We start from the raw sequence: 19,751 nt of genomic DNA, 5'->3' as shown, positions 1-19,751 counted from the left end.
GCAACAGTGGGAAGGACATCCTGAATTTGAGCCTCCAGTGCAAGTCAAGCTCCAAAAACGCTGCATCCTACAATTCCCACCCTGCAACTTGATTTCTTTCGAGAATTTGAGGATCAAATAAAGCAACAGATTAACGGAAATTATTTATACATGTTGGAGAATAAATCACAAAACTGGATTAAATGAGTACATAAATAATGTGTTCAGTAGTTCATTAACTCTTTCACTGCCAAAGACGAGTTATCTCGTCTTAGCGAATCCAAGCGTAGTCTGCCAAAGACGAGATAACTCGTCTTAGCGTTTTTTTAATGGCAACGCCATGCTGAATGTCTTGCCCTACTCCTCTGTGAAGATCAGACTTGTATCATCAAAATAAAGTGCAGAAAAACACATTTGGATTGAGAGATGTAAAAAATATAGCGTATTCCCCCCCCCCTCACGGAGCGGTGCGGGTGTCTGACTGCAGCGGCGCCGCTCCGTGACACTCTGGCCGCCGGTGAGAGCTTAGGGGGCGGCGGCGGGGCTCATGGCGGCTCGGCAGCTCGTCGAAGCTCTGTGCAGCTCCGTGATACAAAGCACAAACGTTAGTAACAACAACCCCGTCGATCGCTCGTCGTTAGTCGTCAAGAGCGTTTGGAAAGTCGCCAGATTTTGCGAGAAATCACTCGGATAGCAGCTTGACAACCCCGCGATCTACAGTAGTGTGGATGAGGAACGGACGGCGCCGGCGAACGTGACGAGAGGTAAACGTGGTGGGAGTGTCTGTACTCTGTTGTGAGCGCACATGTCTGTGGCTGTGAGTTCAGGGGGCGTCAGCCAGAGCTGTCGGCTGTGTGTGTGTAGATGTGTGTGAGACAGAGAGAGTGAGTGAGACCGCTGCCTGCTGACCAGAGGAAGCTGGATCTGATCTAAAGCGCCGTGTTTCGGCTACAAAAACCTGTCGAACTGATCCGCGCGTGCGCGCGCGCACACACACACACAGACACACACGCACGCACACACACACACACACACACACGTATGCACACACGTATGCACACGCACACGTCACGTACGCACACACACTAAAAAAAAGGAAAGAAAAAGTTGTAACTCAAAGAAAAGAAAGAAAAAAGGCTGCAGTAGTGTGTGTCAGTAGCTAAATATTTTGTCTTTTGTCATCAAAAGTCATTTGTCAGTGTTGATTTAGTTGTTGTTTACAAGAGAACAACTGTACAGATGTTGAGGCGTCACTAAAGCAAAATATAAAGGAGCCAATTGTACTGGTTCACCTGAAAATGACAGCCGACACAAAAACCTCTTTTTCTCAAGATTTTGGTGCCAAAATGGCATTTTGGGCTAAACTAACCTATATTCAACCGTCAATTTCACAAGACTGGAACAAGATAGAAACAAACAGGTTTTTTTGCTGGAAACTAGAGACCCTCTTCTTTCCTTTGATGGGTTGAATGTGTATGTAGTAACAGTACATAATATTATGGTGGGTCTACGGAAATCAGTCAAAAAGCTGGAAAATGCCTGGCAAGCTGGAGGAAGCTGCTGTGAGAATGGCTGGCAGTCAAAGAGTTAACGTCCAAATTGCAGTTAACTGTTCAAATGTGAATGTTCTCACCATGTTCTCGATCTCAGCGCTCTGTCTGACGCCCCACTGGAACATGCCAGTGAGTGTAATGGCATAAGACAGAGCCAGACCCACAGCACCTGGCTCCAAACCTGTAACATTAGAGCAAATGTCAACATGCAGTCACACAATAATGAGTTTATCATCATGGTTCCACTAAAACACATACGGTACCATCCCTGAAGTAAAGGCAGCCGAAAGCGGTAATGGTGACAAAAATGGAACAAATTCCATCCAGACGCACAGCAAACCAGCGAGAAGTCGTCAGGAATAGGAACCAGGCCTCTGTTAACACAACACAACCACAGACATTAGATTATACACTGCGCTGTAACGTAAACGTGCGAGTGATCATGCATCAGTAATGATGTAAGGGGCTGTCCGTGGTTACAAAAGTCTATTGACATATCAAACAAAGAAAACTATGGACTGTGGAAGTTTGAATGGTCAAAATACAGAAGTTATCATGACGTGAACCCATGTTGTGGTAAAAAAAAAAAAATTACTAATAATAAAATTATACATGTGTCCTCTATGACCTAAATCAAAAAAAGAGCATTACTTTGAATAAAATGTAAGTTCCATTCACCTGAGTGAAGATCTTGAAATTCATCAAACATCTGCTGAAACCTCTGCTGAACCTTGAAGGCACGAATGGTGCTCAGGCCTTGGAGGGAGGAAGACAGGTGGGAGAAGACGGGACTCCGAGCTAAAAGAAAAACATATGAAACATGTCTTACATTTGTACAAAAATGTAACAGAAATCTATTATTATAACACCTAAGCCAAGGTTTTTTAATACAAATGTTTCTTTCTGTTACACTAAGGACAGTTTAAAGAGTTTTATACATATTGCTTAAGTGTGCACATGGTTTAAAAATACATGAGCTACTGTCATATTATATCTGATGACTTCTACACTGTTTCAGTATATATTCAAGTAACCGAGATATTGCAACCTACTACTGAGACCTGCCATGTTGCTTCCTGACATAGTGTCTATCAGAAAGTGTATACAAAGAAACAATGATGTGGTAATTAATAGCGATACGTGAGATGTGTACAGCATCGTGCAAGCATGAGACGTTTCCCTGTCAGTTTTGATTTAGGTGAAGGTTGCCATTGAGTGGTCTTTTGTTTCTATTTGTTAGTTTTACAAAGCCAAAGACAAAACCTAAATGTTTCCATCCAAGCTTTTTGATAGGACTTTTATTCTTTAAGACTATGGGGCCTGTTGGTCAATGTGCATTTGGGCTCTCAGCCCAAAGTAAAATAGATAAGCTAAAGCCGGCAATGGCCTAGTCATGCCCACTTGGCATTTTTCCCATTGTATGTGATGTCATGAACTCCCGTCTCTTGAGGAAACTGCGTGTGGCCGAGCCATAGGCTACCGCCACCTTTAGCCTTTATGCTAATGCCAATGGCTTTCTTCAATGGTCTATTAGCATTCCTGTGGTCTGCTTTTGTCTTTTTGCACAAATGGACATGTCCACACCCCCACACACAAAAAACTGAAAAAAATTACTGGTGGACTCGAGGCGCTTGATGTCCCTGGAGGTCTTCAGGAAGTAGGATCTCAGAAACAGGAAGACAATGAGCAGAGGAACAACGGGAATAAGGATCCAAGGGATGATGACTGCAGCTACTGCGATCACTCCAATGACCTGGAGAAAAACCTGGGGCCGAGGGAAAGATGTGTGCAAAACATTAATCAAACAGCAAAACAGTCAAAAGCTCCACTGCTGCTGTGTGGCCTACCACTGGGGCACTGAGGCCTATTTTCTGAGGCTGAACAAGAGAAACTCTTTCAGCTCTATTTGTGTGAGACCATCATGGACATACAGTAAGGTGACAGCAGGTTGTGGGACTGAGCTTATGTGACTCACAGTGTGAAAGGAAAACGATCACGGTGCTAATTCTCACTTAGTAGCAAGTGAGAATTTACCACTTGGCCACTGCAGCTCATATCCCCGTCTCCCTCAGGCTTTCCCTTCAACACTTCTGGCCTGTAAGCCTCCCTGGCAGAGCAGCCAGCCAACAGGCATGGCCACAGTGACTGGCAGAGAGCTCTGGGAACCACACTGTGGGTGTCTGATACATCACACTCAAACCACACAGCCCTCAACAACACACTGACTCATCACCCGTGTTAATGGCTCCGTGACACATCTAGACCAGGATACCAGAGCTGCCTAAACAGGATTGGAGGCAATGAGGGCTGACGACACCAAAGCACTCACACCTGTAGTGTGTAGAAAACTGACCTCTGATCAGTATCAGATGTAATGAAATGTATATAGAGTGATTTTACAGTAGCCTATATTTGGCGGTAATATACGGTGACTTGGTACTTTAACACACTAAAATTTCAAGATACTACTAGAATAGTAGAATAATTACATTTTATGTAAATTAATGTGCACCATTTCATTTCTGAGAAAATACTGTGTTTATACACACAGTATATACATACTGCACAAGACAGACAAGTACTTTTACTTCCGATTATTAAAATACATGGCCCTGATAATACTTACACACTTTTACTTAAGTGGAACTTTGAATGCCGCACTTGTACTGGAGTGTGTTTACCATGTGGTATTAATATTTTTATCCATGTGAGGCGACGGAATACTTCTTCCACCACTGAATATGGGTGCGGGCGTTTCTTCTTAACTGAAAGATATACTGTGTTACATATTTCATATTCGATTGGTAGATGATAAAATTGAAACCTCACACCCTGAAATTAGACACATCCTAAGAGATGAATCATAAGACGTGGAGATTAGGATCGTGCGGTTACCTTCAGTGGTCTCAGACTAGCCCAGAGAGATGAAAATTTAATTTAGCACCTTAATTACGGATGTTATCTGCCACTTAAGCACACATTTAAGCATGATCACTTTCAGTGTAGTTTTATGATGAAAAGCCACTCAATCCCATTTGCAGTTCAGATAAGAGGGTATTACTAGTCTAACCATTGCCATAGTGGAGCCCACACAATCAAACAGTAAGTGGAAGCTACTGAGCACAACTGATCCCAAGAATTTCACAGTACATAAGTTTCAATCTTAGCCTTGATGGAAGGCTACCAGACTGCAAAGTGAGATGGTGGCACATGGGCCATTACTGCATGTTATCCAGCCTTCCCTTGAGGGATCAAATATTAACTGAACAAACGTCTTATCATATAGACTGTTTTTTCTTTCACTCTCCCGCTGCTGGTTAGTGACACATTGACACCGCTCATTTTTGTTTGCTGGTTGGTTAATTTGAATTCTAATTGGGCCCATTTCAGCAGGGGGCCACGGAGGTCCGAGGCCAGGCCAGCTTATCTGACGGTGGGGTCGTCTGAGGGGACGGAGGAGAAACAGGAACCATTAGATAGGAGTCTAGCCTCCTCCTGCTCCCCAAGGGCCTCTGCCGCCAAGGCCCCGCGTTTGATGTGATCCATTTGCGTGGTCTGCCGCTTATCATGTCAGCATCGGGAACACCGTGGCCCCCACCCACACTACACACAGATGACTCCGATAAGCCATCCTACAAGTGTACACCTCACCCCCTCAGACCACATCCATATCTCCTATGAAACCACACAGGAAAAGAAAACTCCCAAAGCCACATCCCGCTGCACATAAAAGTGGATAAAAGGATGAAAGGTTCTGTATACAAACAGTTTAAATAAAGAATTACCGCTAATTGCTCTTTAGCAAGAAAAGAAAGCTACCGCACGCATGTGATTCAGTCATTCAAGCAAACTGGGCACACTGCTGTGTCCAAAGACCATTCAGATCTCTGCTGACCCTAATTGCTTTATTTTCTCAATGATTCTATCAGCTCTTTGATGTCCAAATAAATGTAGAAAATTGAAGTTAATTGCTATATTTGTGTTCGGCAATGATAGCGACTGTTGTTCCGCAGCAGAAAATAAACACTTCCCTTTAATTAAACATCCCTCTGGACACAAAGAATCAGTATGCTTTTTACAACCCCTTTTTCATCCTCCCTTTATTTACTGTCAGTGTGCAATATTTGCCACTGGGAAAGATGTGCAAACAAAACAGGAAATGAGAGGAACACATGGTGAAGAAAATTCCTCAAAAGAAGTCCTCAGTCATCATTGGAATTTTTTCTTTTTTCTTTTTTTTTTCTTCACTCCACACTTTACGTGACAGAGCTGCACAATAAGTTGCAAGGGTCAGTGGTACTGAAACAAAACAGGGCTGTTCCACTTGGGCTCTGGAACAATGGAAGTGACCCAATCCATTCTACTCTGTCTTTGGGCTTTATTTTAGCATTAAATGCCCAGATGCTGTGGCTTTTATTTGGGAGAAATGACTGTGGACACCTCCTTCACATTTTCCCTTTCTGGGCCATTTTCACTTCATAAAGCTGCAGTCAATGTGTTTTGTGTGTGGTGAGGAGGGTCTGACACATACTGTGGTGGTCTCAGTCGCTGTCTACATTGGTGGCTCAAGTAGTCCTAGGATTAGGCCTTTGTGTGCTGTGAAAAGGTAAAAAGAAGTCACTTATTTGGGCTCAGTCAAGCTGCTGATTTCCAACCCCATTTTGGAAATAAGAGAAAGGCTTTGAAATGCAGTCTCACTCTCTCTCTCTCTCTCTCTCTCTCTACTATAAATCACTAGTGTCCAGCAAATTCATTCATTCAGTCATTGCTCCTTTCTCTTGCTCTCTTCCTCTTGATAACAACACAAAAAACTTTTTCAAACACGCAAGAAAACAGCAATTCACACATACAAAAGTCACTGGCAGAAAGCATAGAATCCATTATCTCCATCATATTGACATGAGGTGAGATCCTAGATGAGATTGAGACTTTGTTATGTAAGTTCCCAGGGCTCAAAACAACCCCAGCCCTCTAGGTCTGAGTCAGAGCAGCTGAGGTGCTGGACCGCAGCATCATGGGAGACCACACACACATATACACACATGCTGGGAGCTTTTGCCGGCCAGTGTTCGCCATCAAATGACCATGTGTGGTATTGCCGAGTGGCCAGCTATGCTCACACACACATATACACTGGTGTTTTCTTGTGTTCTGGTTTATATTCAGACTCATTTGACAAACAACAAACTTCCATCTTTAGGCCTCTAACCTTTCTGTGTCGCTTTTTTCACCTTGTGCAGGGAACACAATGGCACTGTCATAAAACAATGGTCCGAGGGGATTTATAGCAGAGCCTATATATTTCTCCACACAGGTCCGTCCCCTGTGTTTCTCAGGTTAATCTGTGTAACGCCTGGAGCCAGTGCATTCTTCACCTCTTCTGTCACAAGCGTGGTGAAAGAAAGAGAGAAAGCCGGTGAAATCCCATCCTACAGCACTCACGGTTACGTCAGCAGTTCTCATATCCCACAAAGCCACTGAAGAGGCCTGACACACAATGTGCCACAATATAACAGACTCACACAACGATCCACCCGCCAGTGTTTTTTAGATAATAGCCATCTTTGCTCTGTGTTTGTGTGCTTCTGCAAACTCGTGCACGCCCTCTCTCCCTCACACACGCAAACTGCTCTCCCTCTCCGGCAGGTTTTGCTTTGCTGTAATTGACGTGTGTGATTTGTGAGCAAATATTCATGGATGTTTTTTGTGATTTTTTTTAAAAAAGGGATGTGAGCAGCTGAAGTCCTGCTTAAATGAAAGCAATCGTCAGTTTGTGTCTAAGCATAAACATCCTGACAAACTGAATTTGCATGGGCGGCTGAGAAGACCTACTATGAATGTAGCTATGGACCCCACAGTTAGTGGTGTGACTTGGTCAAGAGCCTTCACACAAAATCCTCCACTGAAAGACCCCTGTACTCACCCCTTATTGTCTTTCCCTCCTCCTCTGCCCCCTCTGTGAAAATAGAGGGAACCCAGGATTTAAAGGTCAAGTCCAAACAAAAGCTGACAGTCCCAAAAGCCTGAGGTGTTTTTAATTGACATTTCTGTCTTTGTCCTCTGACCATAAAGAGAGGAGAGAAAGAGCCTTTTTCCCCCAATATACTAAATTACTACTAAATGAGACCTGTGGAAAAAAATAGGGCTCTGGGGTGTAACCAGGTTCCCCCAGCTTGAGGGAATCCCCTTGTTAGGCGGGTATGGGGGCAGTGCTGAGGGGCTGTGAAGTGCTTACTCCACCATAAAGGAGGAGGCTCTGGTGTAAATCCCCGCACAGAAGCGGTCACTCCCCATAGAGAGAGATAAACCAGTTAGGGCATTGTTTATGAAGTTTCACTTTATTCCCCACTGACAACCATTTAAACAATGACTATGGGGAAATGTCCTTCCACGAATGAGCAACAATGGTCGGGATCAGCAGCTTTTCTGCGCGGCTAATACGTTGATAAAAAAGAGGGAAAATCTTCCTTCCTGAAAGCATTAAAGGCTGCTCAGGGGAAAGACACCTGCAAACAAGAGCAGAAAGCAGCACAAACAAAAGTGTTTTCTCCAAAGGATGCCACCAATGTCAGTCATCACAGTCACCTCCCACTTACTGCAGCAGCAAAACGCCAGCACAAACACACACCATGTATGTAGTCTTACTTTAACAGTTTGCTCGTCATTTGTTATTTTTCACGCCCACATGGAAACCTGCATTCTTTAATAACGAAGGTTATGATCAACGCGGTGGACTGGATAAGTCACACATGAAATACGGTGATGGCGTATGTGCAACACAAGTCATGACCTAGTCTACTTTCACCGTTTTCGGATGGACCTTAGAGGCCTTCAACAAAAGTTATTATTTTACTCCAGCCATTATTCACCTTATTATCAAAATGAGGGGAACTATAGCAGACAAAAAGCTTTTGTGCAAATGATCTTTTGTGCTTTCAGCATTTAAGATGGCTTTTGTCTACTGTGAGATGGGTATCTGCCACAAACATCACTCAGGCATTGTGGAGGGGGGATTTGTTTTCAGCGCGCCTTTGTTCTATTCTTTGGCCCTAACCAAGGAGCCACGCCTGCTCCTCTACCTCGAATTGTGCAGCGAACATTCCCTTCTTTGTGGCGCTAGGTGCATGAGCTGGCTCATCTCCTCGGGCTTTCGTGGGAGATGGCTGTCGTGGTGGCAGGGTGGCATTTGGTAACCTAACCTGGTTATGCAGCAGGGTGGCCCTTGGCTACCCGGGCCTGTAAGACTGTAGAACATTAGGGTGAATTGCACTAAGAGTCCTGTTCTGGATCTGCTCCAACTGACCTGCCCCCCCCCACCCCATCCTCTACCACGCTCCCAGCTCCACTCCTACAAACACATCGTACGCCTGCTGATCACACTTTTTCCCTTTTGCCACTCAACACATCATCCTTGTCACCCCCTCCTCGCCTCCCCACTGTTTTCCTCCGCATCTGACCCATCATCCCGTGGGCTTTATTTCCTCTTTGGTTCCTTTCTCTCCCCCAATCACTTGCTTAGTCTCCATACACATTCTCTGAGGATGCCGTTTCTGTTGTGTCACACTGGGGGAGCCACGCCCTCAGCCTATGTGCACACTTTTATTAAATCTGTGCAGGCGCTGGGCCGCGCTGGCGGGTAATCCTACAGTAATTGTTTCCAGATTAGGAGACCCAGACCACAAAGCAGGTTTAGCCAGGCATGAAATGGCCTCCCCATGCTGCAGCGCCAGCGACCAAACCTGCCGAGGTGAGACTCACCTGGATAAAGTCCACAAACGTCCATGGGAGCAGTGAGTCCAGGTAACCAATGTCCTTCGAAAACCTGTTGAGGATTCTTCCTGGGAAACAACACACACACACACACAAATGAACAGATTAGAAGAAATCAGATGTGAGATGTATACACATTATATGTATTGCTCATAAATTTTATTAAATGTATAACCTGCTGAATTAATTCAGGAAAACAACATGAATTGGTTGGGGTATTTATCATGCTTTGTAATTTACAGACATAAAAATAATCCTCTATGACAAGTCAAATAGAGATATGCTTTATCCTTAAGCTTCTCTGCACCCACAAAAAGGAACATTTTTGTTTGTTTTAATTTCCTTCTGTCTCGCTCGACTATTGAGCAACTGTTACCGAAGTACTGTATCTTCCAATTTAATACAACAGAGCTTATACGTTGAGAGTGATAACAGATGAAAAACACAGGCCTATCTAGATTAAACAATGAATCATTATTTGTCTAGCATTTCATAAAGACTGCCCTACTCTTGGCTGAATACGTGAGGGAACCTTTTGTTTGGAAACAAAAGGGCAACAGAAGCTGCGTACCTGCCTTTATGCTCTGACTGGCAGTGTCAGTGACGTTAATTGAGTTGCCTCCAATCTGCTCAGGTGTTCATTATTTTGGCTGGTACTCTGCAGGTGCTGTGGCAGCCCTTTATTGTCGCTCCTTTAGTAACTTTGCTCCCCTATTCTGATCCCACAGCACATAAGATTACACTCCAGCTGCGTTCACACACTATTTACTGCAGGGTCAGTGATAGCCAATCCCCACACTAGACTACCCCAAGGCAGGCAAGACAGAAAGGCTTTCTCTATCTCTGTCCCTGAAGGAAGCCCCCAGACTCTCAGCGGCAGACAACAAAAAAAAAGTACCAGAGCAGTGACAGCATTGCCACAGTTAGAGCTGGGCTCAAGTTAAAAGACAAGACTAAGCTGTGGATGTGTTGTGTGTCCTCTATGGTTTATATTCCCTGTCAGTGCATTTCTAAAATAGCGTCATAATGTTTTGTGCTGTACTTAAGCGACCTATTGTCTCTCACAGTGACACATTACCAAACAAACAATAATATCTGTCTGGAGAATGTAAATAAAGCAGCACTCACACATTTAGGGTTTTAACCCCCAATAAAAGAGAAACCAACCAACACACAAGCATGTCAATGAGTTTATCTAGGCTGACAGAAGAGGCCCCGAAATACATGGAAGGACTTGGTAAAAGGCCGCGAGGCACTTTGGCACAGTGTGGTGGTATGGCGCTCTGGTGGAGCCATGGCACCACTGACCTAAAAGTTGCCTCCCAGCCTCCCAGTCAGTCCTACAGAGTTGGGCCCTGTAATCACCTCTCTCCACGGCCGTAAGCAGCTTACAGCTTTATCCAAAATGCCGCTCCCGCCTAAAAACATGCATGCAGACGAGGCCGGGCTCCCCATAACAGCCATTGCATAAACGCAGCCAGAGCATTATTCCCCGCAACAACCCAGCAATGCTCCAAATCAGTACTGATTCAAAGTCAAGTGGCGTAAGCATGTTGTACACTTGGAGGCAGACTAATCTTATTCACAGTGTGAGTGCCCCTTTAGCATACAGACATCCCGAGGGGAAGGTTCAAGCAAGGAGGTAGAGCTGCTACTATACTAGTGAAGAATATCACAGCTTTAGTCTGGGAATGGGGGGGGAGTACTTGTCAAACTGTGTTTGTGGAAGATCCAATAATATTTTATGTAATTTTACTGTCTAAGCCATAGATGACCCAAATTCATGCATATCTGGCAAACAATGCCAATAGAAAAGGATAGGTTTCTCTGGGTTACATCATACCATGGTTGGAGGGTGTTCGAGCAGAGAACATCAGTCAGCTATCAGCTGTTTGACAAGCGGCTCAGTTAACACAGAGTTTCAGATGGGATGAAGTAAAGACCCATCTCCATCCTGCGCAGACTATAGAGGGGATACATTACAGTGATGCAGTTACACAAAGACATTCACTGCATGGAAATGCCTATGAGGTAAGATCGGAGTGGGACAATGGCTTCAATCACTATGGGTGGTTGTCAACAATATCACCTATTGTGTAGAGAGGGGTATAGACGTTTCAGGATATCAGCAGCATTAGTATCAAACAATTTCTCATGGTTTAAGACTCCAGGGGTGATTTGCACCACTTTTTCAGGCTCAGGAAATATCAAGCCCTCCCAACTAAGGCGGCCCCTTAGGTGGAGATATTAGTTGAGCAGGGCCCCCAATCACACTTAAAGAAGTGGAACAGTGGGGTCCGGCTAGAGCGGGGCGTGTGGCAAATCGCTGTTCCCTGTAAACATCAAGATAAGGGGACAACTCAGAGCCGCTCCATGTGTGGGCCCCTGTGCAGTTGGAGGGGCCTTTCAGTGAGGCAAGTGCGATAATGAAGGAATACTGGGGAGGGGGCTGCCAAGGCTGGAGGTGGCACAGCTCACCTGCACTTCCATGAAGGGCCCGGGAGCCTGGGGCAGCCTCCCACCGCCGGCACCTTGCTGCCAATACTAATACATTCTAAATCCATTCTCTTCGCTCACACCGCCAGGCTCCTGCAATCTCCTCTCCTTCCCTTTCATGCAATTAAATAGTGGAAGTGCCGAGCGAGGGGGAGCCCTATCAGCCATACTGCACACACACACACGGCTCCATCTCCACATTCAATTTACACACTTCGATATCATCATCCTCTCTGCAGTACTTCCTCCACTTTGCTCTTAACACTCTTGCAACTCAGACCTGAAATACAGACATTAAAAACATTGCTTCTGTAGACACAATTAGAATCTCACATCACTGACTACAGAAGATCTAAAGTTCCCTGCGTCAACAGCAACTGAGTGACACCCAGCACCGAGATGGCCCACTATGCTGGATGTGAAAGGGGGACAGCAGAGGCGTGTGTGTGAATGTATGTGTGTGTGTGCGTGTGTGTGTGTTGCCTGAAACGCCACTCCTTGACTGTGCTGATGAGCTGAAGCCCTGGCCTGCAGTCTCTGAGGGGATTAGCCAACTCAATGACACTAAATTACAGGGATCAACATCAGCTCAACACATCCACCGCTGTCTATGCTGCTCTAACTGGATCAAATTAGGATGAACAGCTGTAATAAGACTGTACATATTACAGAAATTGAGAGACATGAATATATTAAGTTGTATAAATCTATTTAAAAATAGAGGAAATAACAGCCCGTCGTGTTATCGACATCATCTCACTATCTTTGAACTTATCAAATAGTATTGTTGCAAAACATAAAGGTTTTAATCACCAAAAGCTCTAACTTGGAAATCAACTATCTCAACACAGCACAAAAGATAACACAGAGTCATGACTCGAATGGCGCAGAGGCATTCAGTGGCTGATACAGAAGAGCCACAATGCCTCTCCATCAATCATAATTCACCGCTGCTGTACTCTATTGTTATAAACCGCATTCACAGAATAACAACCAAGACCTTTGTGCAGTGACGCTTGAAATGGTAACCTTTAACTCTGAGGACAGCTATCAAATACTGGGCCTGTTCAACGGCAGCGCACCTATCACTTAACACATGTAAACAGCTGTCAAATCCTTAGCATGTAGGCACACACGGTTACAAATTGCTCGCACTTATGGCAACACACTAGTGGATGTGGAAGCAGCTGTGATGGAGTTGACAGTTAATTATATAAAAAGAGCTGAAAAAAAATCTTTTGACAGAGAAGGAGGAAGTAAGAGAAGGCAATAAGAGAAACCGGCAGAGTTGACAACAACTGTCTTTGTGCTGTTTTTTTTTTTTTTTTTTCCCCAGGTTTCACTTAAGTGAATGAGTCACTTCAAAATAATACATAGCAGCAGGAAAAAAAACAGCATTATTAAATAAAACTTATTCATACTGCACCGGTAGAAGTAAGGTCAGGTTCATGCTTAATCTACTGTTGACTGGAGAAAGGACAAAAGAAACTGTCTCTGAGACAGTTTTCTATAAATCCAGTCAAACACACAGTGTTGTTTGCAAGCCTGGAGGCCAAGCTGTAATGACTGGACTGGTCATACAATGGTTACTGATAGCAGCACAACAGCAATCAGATAAGCAGTGTCTGTTAAGCCTCTCCTTTACTGCACTATTAAACAGATTATTACATTATTCAAAGTGTTTGTTCTTCTCCTGTGTGCAGATTACCAAGTAAGGCACACCCAGATAAGCCGTCAGGTAGTCCAATACGTAACACCGCAGCAGCACTAAAAACAAAAGCCCAAAGATTACGGACCTGTGGTGTTTGCTCCAAATACGGCTTTGCAAAAGAAAGCTTTGTCGCTACACCCACTTGTAATGCCAGTAGAAACCACAAGCTCCTGAACACCCTCAAATCATATTTAGACTTGTGTTAGCAGCTTATTATGACTCATTATACAGACACAAGTTCCCTTCTTGTTGAGAATTCCCACCCGAGCTGATTGTGTCGTACATGCATGTCACTATGAAGAGATTAGACTGAGTAATTATCTGCTGACAGGTGAACAATGCTCCAGAAAAATTAAAGTTATCAAAGTGGGCCACTTGACAGTTGACTTTGGATATGAATGACAGATTGTAGTGACATTATTTCACCTGATTAAAAGAGGTCTTTAATTAATGCCCCCAAGTCCCAGACACCGAATAACAAGAAGAGCAAAACGTTCAAGCAAACGATTCTCAAATTAATCTTTAATTATTTTCAGTTTTATTGGTTTCTATACGGGAAAAACAAGTGGTGCAAAACACACCTGGAGACAAACCAGCAACCCTCCTTGAGTAACATCAGACAAGTGTTTGCTAACTTTTAAAATCATGTCCATCTGCTCACTCCATTGACCCAGCAGCTAACAGCCTACAAAGCTAATGAAATAATCAAAGATTTCTGATACAGCGTGCAAGACAAATACATCTGTGTTTAAACAGCACTCTAGTCCAAACACAACACTGTCCAAGATCTACTGCAAACACTATTTATTCAATATGATTGTTTGCTTTTTTGTTTGGGCTCACAAAAAAAAGAAAGATAGAACTCTCTTTGCTGATTTTAAATAACATTATTGCCAAATATTAAGGCGTATTACAAGGTTTTTTGACGGATTTGGCCTCTTGGTTACACAGGCGTTACTTCTCAGCAGCGACTTGTATGATACCGGTTCAGTCACTGTGAAATTTAACACCCAATAAACTGTTTATGTCTTTAAGCTTGTTTGACTAAATTTTAAATTATTATGGATATTAAATTTTCTAATTAACATTTATCACTTATTAATTCTATTTATGGGCATATTAACATGCATTTTGATATGATGATATTTATATAAAATCTTTTGATTATTATTTGTTTATAATGAGTTTTGTATGAAAAATGCAACATTTGAACGTGTGAATTATTATATCACACGCAACTTGATAGCAATGACAAACTATGGAGTTAGAGGGGAGGCATTTGGATGTTTGTGAAGTGGATCAGACACATGACAAAGTAACAGTCTGCTCTCTAGTGGTGAGATGTTACAACAATTTCCACAGAAATTGGATGTTCTCGTCTCAAAATCAGCTCATCATCCCTGAATAACCTTGACCACGTTAGACATAAGTTACCAGTCATCAGTTATTCAAAAAACTTGACACTGGGATGAGCCACTTACCAATTGGATTGATATCGAAAAAGCGTACTGGGGTCCTGAGGATGGCATTGAACATGCTGTTGTGCAGGGTTTGGGCTGAGCTCACCAGGACATTAAAGAAGAGCAAGCTGCGCACGAAGCCGAACACAACCGAAGTGGCTGTTAAACCTGAGAGAGGCAGAGAGAGAAATAATTCATCAGAATACACATGCTGTCCTTATGCTTGTTCTGAGATTAGCTATGCATTTTAGATGGCATTATTGAGCAAAAACATGTGTCTTCCGCTTTATGTTTTCCTTCAATTATGCTTTTCCTTTTTTTTGTCTTGAATGCTGATCTCTCACTGTGGATACAAAGCCTGAGAGAGTGAAAAGGGTTGGAGTCACAGGGAGATAATCAGAGCAATCCAACAGCAGCGAACAAGAAAGGCACTGCTATCTCCCCGTACAGCTGAGGCCCATGTACACATACACTGGGCCTTGAAGGCCTTGGGCCACAGCCAAAGAACTGTGGGTCTGTTCATTGAATTGCTGCGTATTGAGAGCCTCACAGTACATAAAAAGCTATGTGCGCTCGGTGAGCTTCACCTGCGTAAACACCTAGGTACAGGTCAAGGTCCAGCTGCTGGGGGAAGCTGCCATTGAGGTGCTCTGTCACATTGATGTGCTTCTGTTCAGAGGCCCTGCAAGTCAGCCACAAAAGAAACAAAAATCCACAAGGACAAGTAAACACAAAGAAGAAAGAAAGCTGCAACATGAAGGTACTAGACAAACACATTCCTTCTATCTTGAAGCACAAGGTCAGTTTCAACAAGTGACAGATAATACCGAGAAAAACAGTTTGGTTCAGTAGTCTTCTATTAAATTATCAACCACTTCAAGTCTTAAAAAAAATGTTGCTTTGTTAGCCTTGTGTTTTTCACAGGATGTAAAAGAAACAAAAATCTCACCAGCAAGCGAGCCACCAGTCCTGCAGAACAAATGTAACCTAAAAGAAACATGAAAACAAGCCCATAGAAAAATAAACATATCTTTTTTTTCATATCATTACACATGAAAACAACAACAACAAAAACCCAAAACAACATTAATTATAACAGCAACAAACAAACACATAACAACATATAACACAACAGCTTATTTGACTATAAATTATTACATCAGTCTGTTTTGCATAAAGTTCACCCACAAGTGAGGAAATATGTGCTGTATTTTTCCAGAACTGACAAAAAACACAAACCGAAATAATCGAAGAAATAAACTCACATGTGCAAAAGCATTGAGTAAAAGGAGGACCAAGAGAACCAGGAAGTTAGCACCTGCCATGAAATATTTCACGTACATACGCAGGCCGACATTTCCTTCCGAGCGCTTTTCCTCTTCTGTTGGTTGCCTACCTACCTACAAATAGACACTCGTGTCAATACCAGTCACTCAGCATCACTTCAACTCAAGCCATAGTGAAGAAGGAAAGGTGAGTATCTTCTGCTCCCTAGTGGCTAAAAGGATGAACAACAGGCGCTTTCCTTGCTATACTGTTTGGACCTGCCACCACTCAAGACTGCTGTAAGAAATATATGCCTACCACTGCAAGTGGCTCTCCTGCCTCAATCAAAGAGCACCGTGAGGACGACATGGACGAGATGGAGGACATGGAGTTGTCAGATAGTGTATGGTTAAGGCGAGAGAGAGACCCAGGGATGGGAGTTGTGCTTTGCCTGTCTTCCTCCTGGGCCTCTTCCTCCTTAAGCAGGGACGTAAAGTCAAGTCCTGAACCCTGCAATTCATTGTAGGTCCCTTGTGCCACCAAATGGCCCTGACACAAAGAGAAAAGAGGCACAGTTACAGCACAATAATTGATAAACACTCATACACAGGGGAGTCTACGGGTGTTTTGCTTAAGGTCTATACATGTAACTTTTAAACTCTTATCATAGACTGTTCATTTATGGTACATGATCACACTTTGGAAGGAGAGCTGTACATAAATTGTGGAAAACATTAATCACAGTTCATATATGAAAAATATAGTCAAGGTAAAAAATTGATGTCACATTTACTGATGTTATACAGGCAAGTACAAGCTCAGTAAATGCATTTTGTGGCTCTGTAAGGAATGGGTTTTTATTATCGTTTACTTAACAAATACTCAAAATCTGTAATTCAATATCATATACTATTCCAATTTATATAGTCATTTTATTCTTTCCAAACTAAAATATGTGCTGCGGTGCTGTAAACCCACAGACTATGTTTCTTTTTTCTTTTTTTTTCTGCATAGAAAAATAATAAAAGCTTGCACAACATGCACACAGTTATAGTTATGCCAAGAATCAAATAACACTAAAGCAAAGCAAATATCTACAGAGCCAAATATCACAATATTTTTCTCAGGAGTCAAAGAAAAGCCAACTAGAACTACTAGTGAGTATTGGACTGAACAAACAGCTCAACACAGTTCCAGTGGGTAATAATGAGCTGGAAGTCTCACTTCAGTACTGAAGACAATTGGTTGCCAACATATTAGCAATGTCATCCAACAGTTAGTGGTGTTTTTTTTTTTTTTTTACATCCTCTGACACCCAGTCGCCAGAAACCAGTTATTGAACTGAATTTACAGTGATCAGTCAGTTTGAGTCCTGTGCAAAACAACCAATAATACATCTAGAAACTGGCACATTTGATTCTTTTCTATGGTTTGAAACTGGGTCAGCACTTCCACTATACAGTAATAGCTGTGTACCCAAACAAACTGCAGTTGATGTCCTTGGGTAACCATAAACTTTTTCAAGCTGCCTGCAAGTCTATACAACAGAGGGCATTTGATACTCAAAAGATAGTTTCTGGATGCAGAGACACTGAAAAACTATTGAGCTATTGTAGAATTAGACATTAGTGATGCTATAAAGCAGACACTGTTAGGAATGGTAGAATTATACACTAAATACTAACTCATGATTAAAAGTATTTCAGTAGCAATTTGTTTTTTGCATGAAATCACACACAAATAAACACATGCTCATACCTCCTTTAAAACAACTATTCGATCTGCAGACTTCAGATACTGTAGCTGGTGAGTTACCAAGATGCGAGGTTTCTTTCTCAAAAGTCCACAAATGCACCTGAGTATAACAAATATTTTTGTGAAGAAATTAAAAAAAAAAAAAGATGTTAATGTAAATTTTTTATCAATTATGATGCATACCTTGTTAAGTAAAATGTGCTTTACACTTGATTTCTCCAAGGAAAAGATCAGAAAGAAGACTCACTCGTCAAAGAGGTGGCGGCCAACCTCAGCATCCACAGCACTGAGCGGGTCATCCAGCAGGTAGATATCTGCATCCTGGTACACTGCTCTGAAATACACACATATTTCAGGTCATCCTTGTCACCACCATCAAAGACATACAGTAATGCATCACTTTGTAGTGACTCTACATACCTGGCTAAGCTGATCCTTGCCTTCTGTCCTCCACTGAGGTTGGCCCCTCTGTCCCCTACACTTGCCAAGTCACCACCTGGCAGCAGTTCCATGTCCTGACCAAAGGCCAAAGGCAACTTTACCAATCATTCACATTTACACTGAGATCACTACAGGTTAAGTGTACTAAACTAAAATAACACACTGGCCTACACAGTACAAGAATACAACTGGGCATATGACTATCAAGAACATGACTTGAAGTGATTCTCACTCTCTTGAGGGCGCAGGCTCTCAGAACTCTATCATACTTCTGGGGATTCAGCTCTTTGCCAAAAAGGATGTTGCTTCGAATCGTACCGGGTAAAATCCAGGGCTGCTGAGAAGTGTAGGTCAGCTCTCCTTTCACTTTGACCACACCACTTTCCTGACTCAGCTCTCCCAGGATGGCACTGAGGAGTGAAGACTGACATGCACAAACACAGACAACAATTTTTGACATTTTGGGAAATACTCTCAAAATCACTCTCTTGCTCAGAGATCGAAAAGAAAGACACTCTCACACCTCTCTGGTTAGTATGGAACTGAGACAAGAAGGTAATTAGCTTAGCCTACATTGTTGTTCACATAAGTAATAGTTTTTAAAAAACTCCCAGACCAGTCAAACCACATATTACATTTCTGTTCATGTAGTAATTAAAAACAAGGCACAACATGCTAAGCAGCTATGTATCCCAAGTGATGCACTGTACCTACTGTATGATATTGTTGCTTACAGAAGCTACTCTAACTCTACAGCATCTTTCCAACTACCTGCTCATTGGCTTTATTTATTCATTTTATAGGACTCGGCATATTCATGAACATACAAAAACAATTATTTGATGTAAATATGCCAGATTTAGCAAGAAAGCTAATTTCCATCCGTAGTCCCATTGTCTAGCCTGACAAGCCAGACTATAGAGAGCCTAAGCGGAAGCAGGAAGTAACGGCGCCATGGGACCTCAACTCTGAAAAACTCGCCATTCAAATGAATGAGACTGAAAATTTTATTTCGTGATCCGATTGAATTGTGCCATGAGAAAAAAATATGTCCTCTACCTGTTTAAAACATCACGTTTCATGCCGAGAAATCAGCCGTTTATCATAAAATGGCAACAGAAGAATGTATTTTGTGTAAAGACCGCTCTACGGACTACAGATCTGTGTCCCACAGAAAATACGTCACCAACTGACACGGGAAAGGGCAGCATTTGGTGTGTGACGTCACCTACGCGACTTGTAGTCTTTCTGGTTACGGATTCTTCTGAATTTTATTCTACAATCGTTTTACAACAAACTGCTGATTTCTCGGGATGAAAC

General features: G+C 42.8%; 1 protein-coding gene across 3 annotated transcripts in view; it reads right to left on the bottom strand.

The window, feature by feature from the left end:
* Positions 1-19,751, bottom strand: part of LOC146965065 (ATP-binding cassette sub-family C member 4-like) — a 37,855-nt gene that overhangs the window by 12,371 nt on the left and 5,733 nt on the right. For 2 of the 3 annotated variants that reach the window (XM_085765763.1, XM_085765765.1), the window contains 14 exons: positions 18,664-18,855; positions 18,411-18,505; positions 18,238-18,324; positions 17,994-18,090; positions 16,554-16,784; positions 16,235-16,369; positions 15,919-15,956; positions 15,557-15,651; positions 14,991-15,137; positions 9,291-9,370; positions 3,147-3,297; positions 2,211-2,330; positions 1,796-1,906; positions 1,613-1,713 (listed from right to left, as the gene is read on the bottom strand). In XM_085765763.1, the coding sequence (XP_085621889.1) occupies positions 1,613-1,713; positions 1,796-1,906; positions 2,211-2,330; positions 3,147-3,297; positions 9,291-9,370; positions 14,991-15,137; positions 15,557-15,651; positions 15,919-15,956; positions 16,235-16,369; positions 16,554-16,784; positions 17,994-18,090; positions 18,238-18,324; positions 18,411-18,505; positions 18,664-18,855 (1,680 nt within the window). The remainder of the gene's footprint in view (positions 1-1,612; positions 1,714-1,795; positions 1,907-2,210; positions 2,331-3,146; positions 3,298-9,290; positions 9,371-14,990; positions 15,138-15,556; positions 15,652-15,918; positions 15,957-16,234; positions 16,370-16,553; positions 16,785-17,993; positions 18,091-18,237; positions 18,325-18,410; positions 18,506-18,663; positions 18,856-19,751) is intronic. The other variant, XM_085765764.1, reaches the window with a different exon arrangement.

This window comes from Trachurus japonicus, chromosome 21 (assembly GCF_045865225.1).
Source record: "Trachurus japonicus isolate A0001 chromosome 21, Traja_1.0".
Lineage (NCBI taxonomy): Eukaryota > Metazoa > Chordata > Actinopteri > Carangiformes > Carangidae > Trachurus > Trachurus japonicus.
Note: the sequence above shows the minus strand (reverse complement) of the source record. Positions and strands in the feature narration are given on the sequence as shown.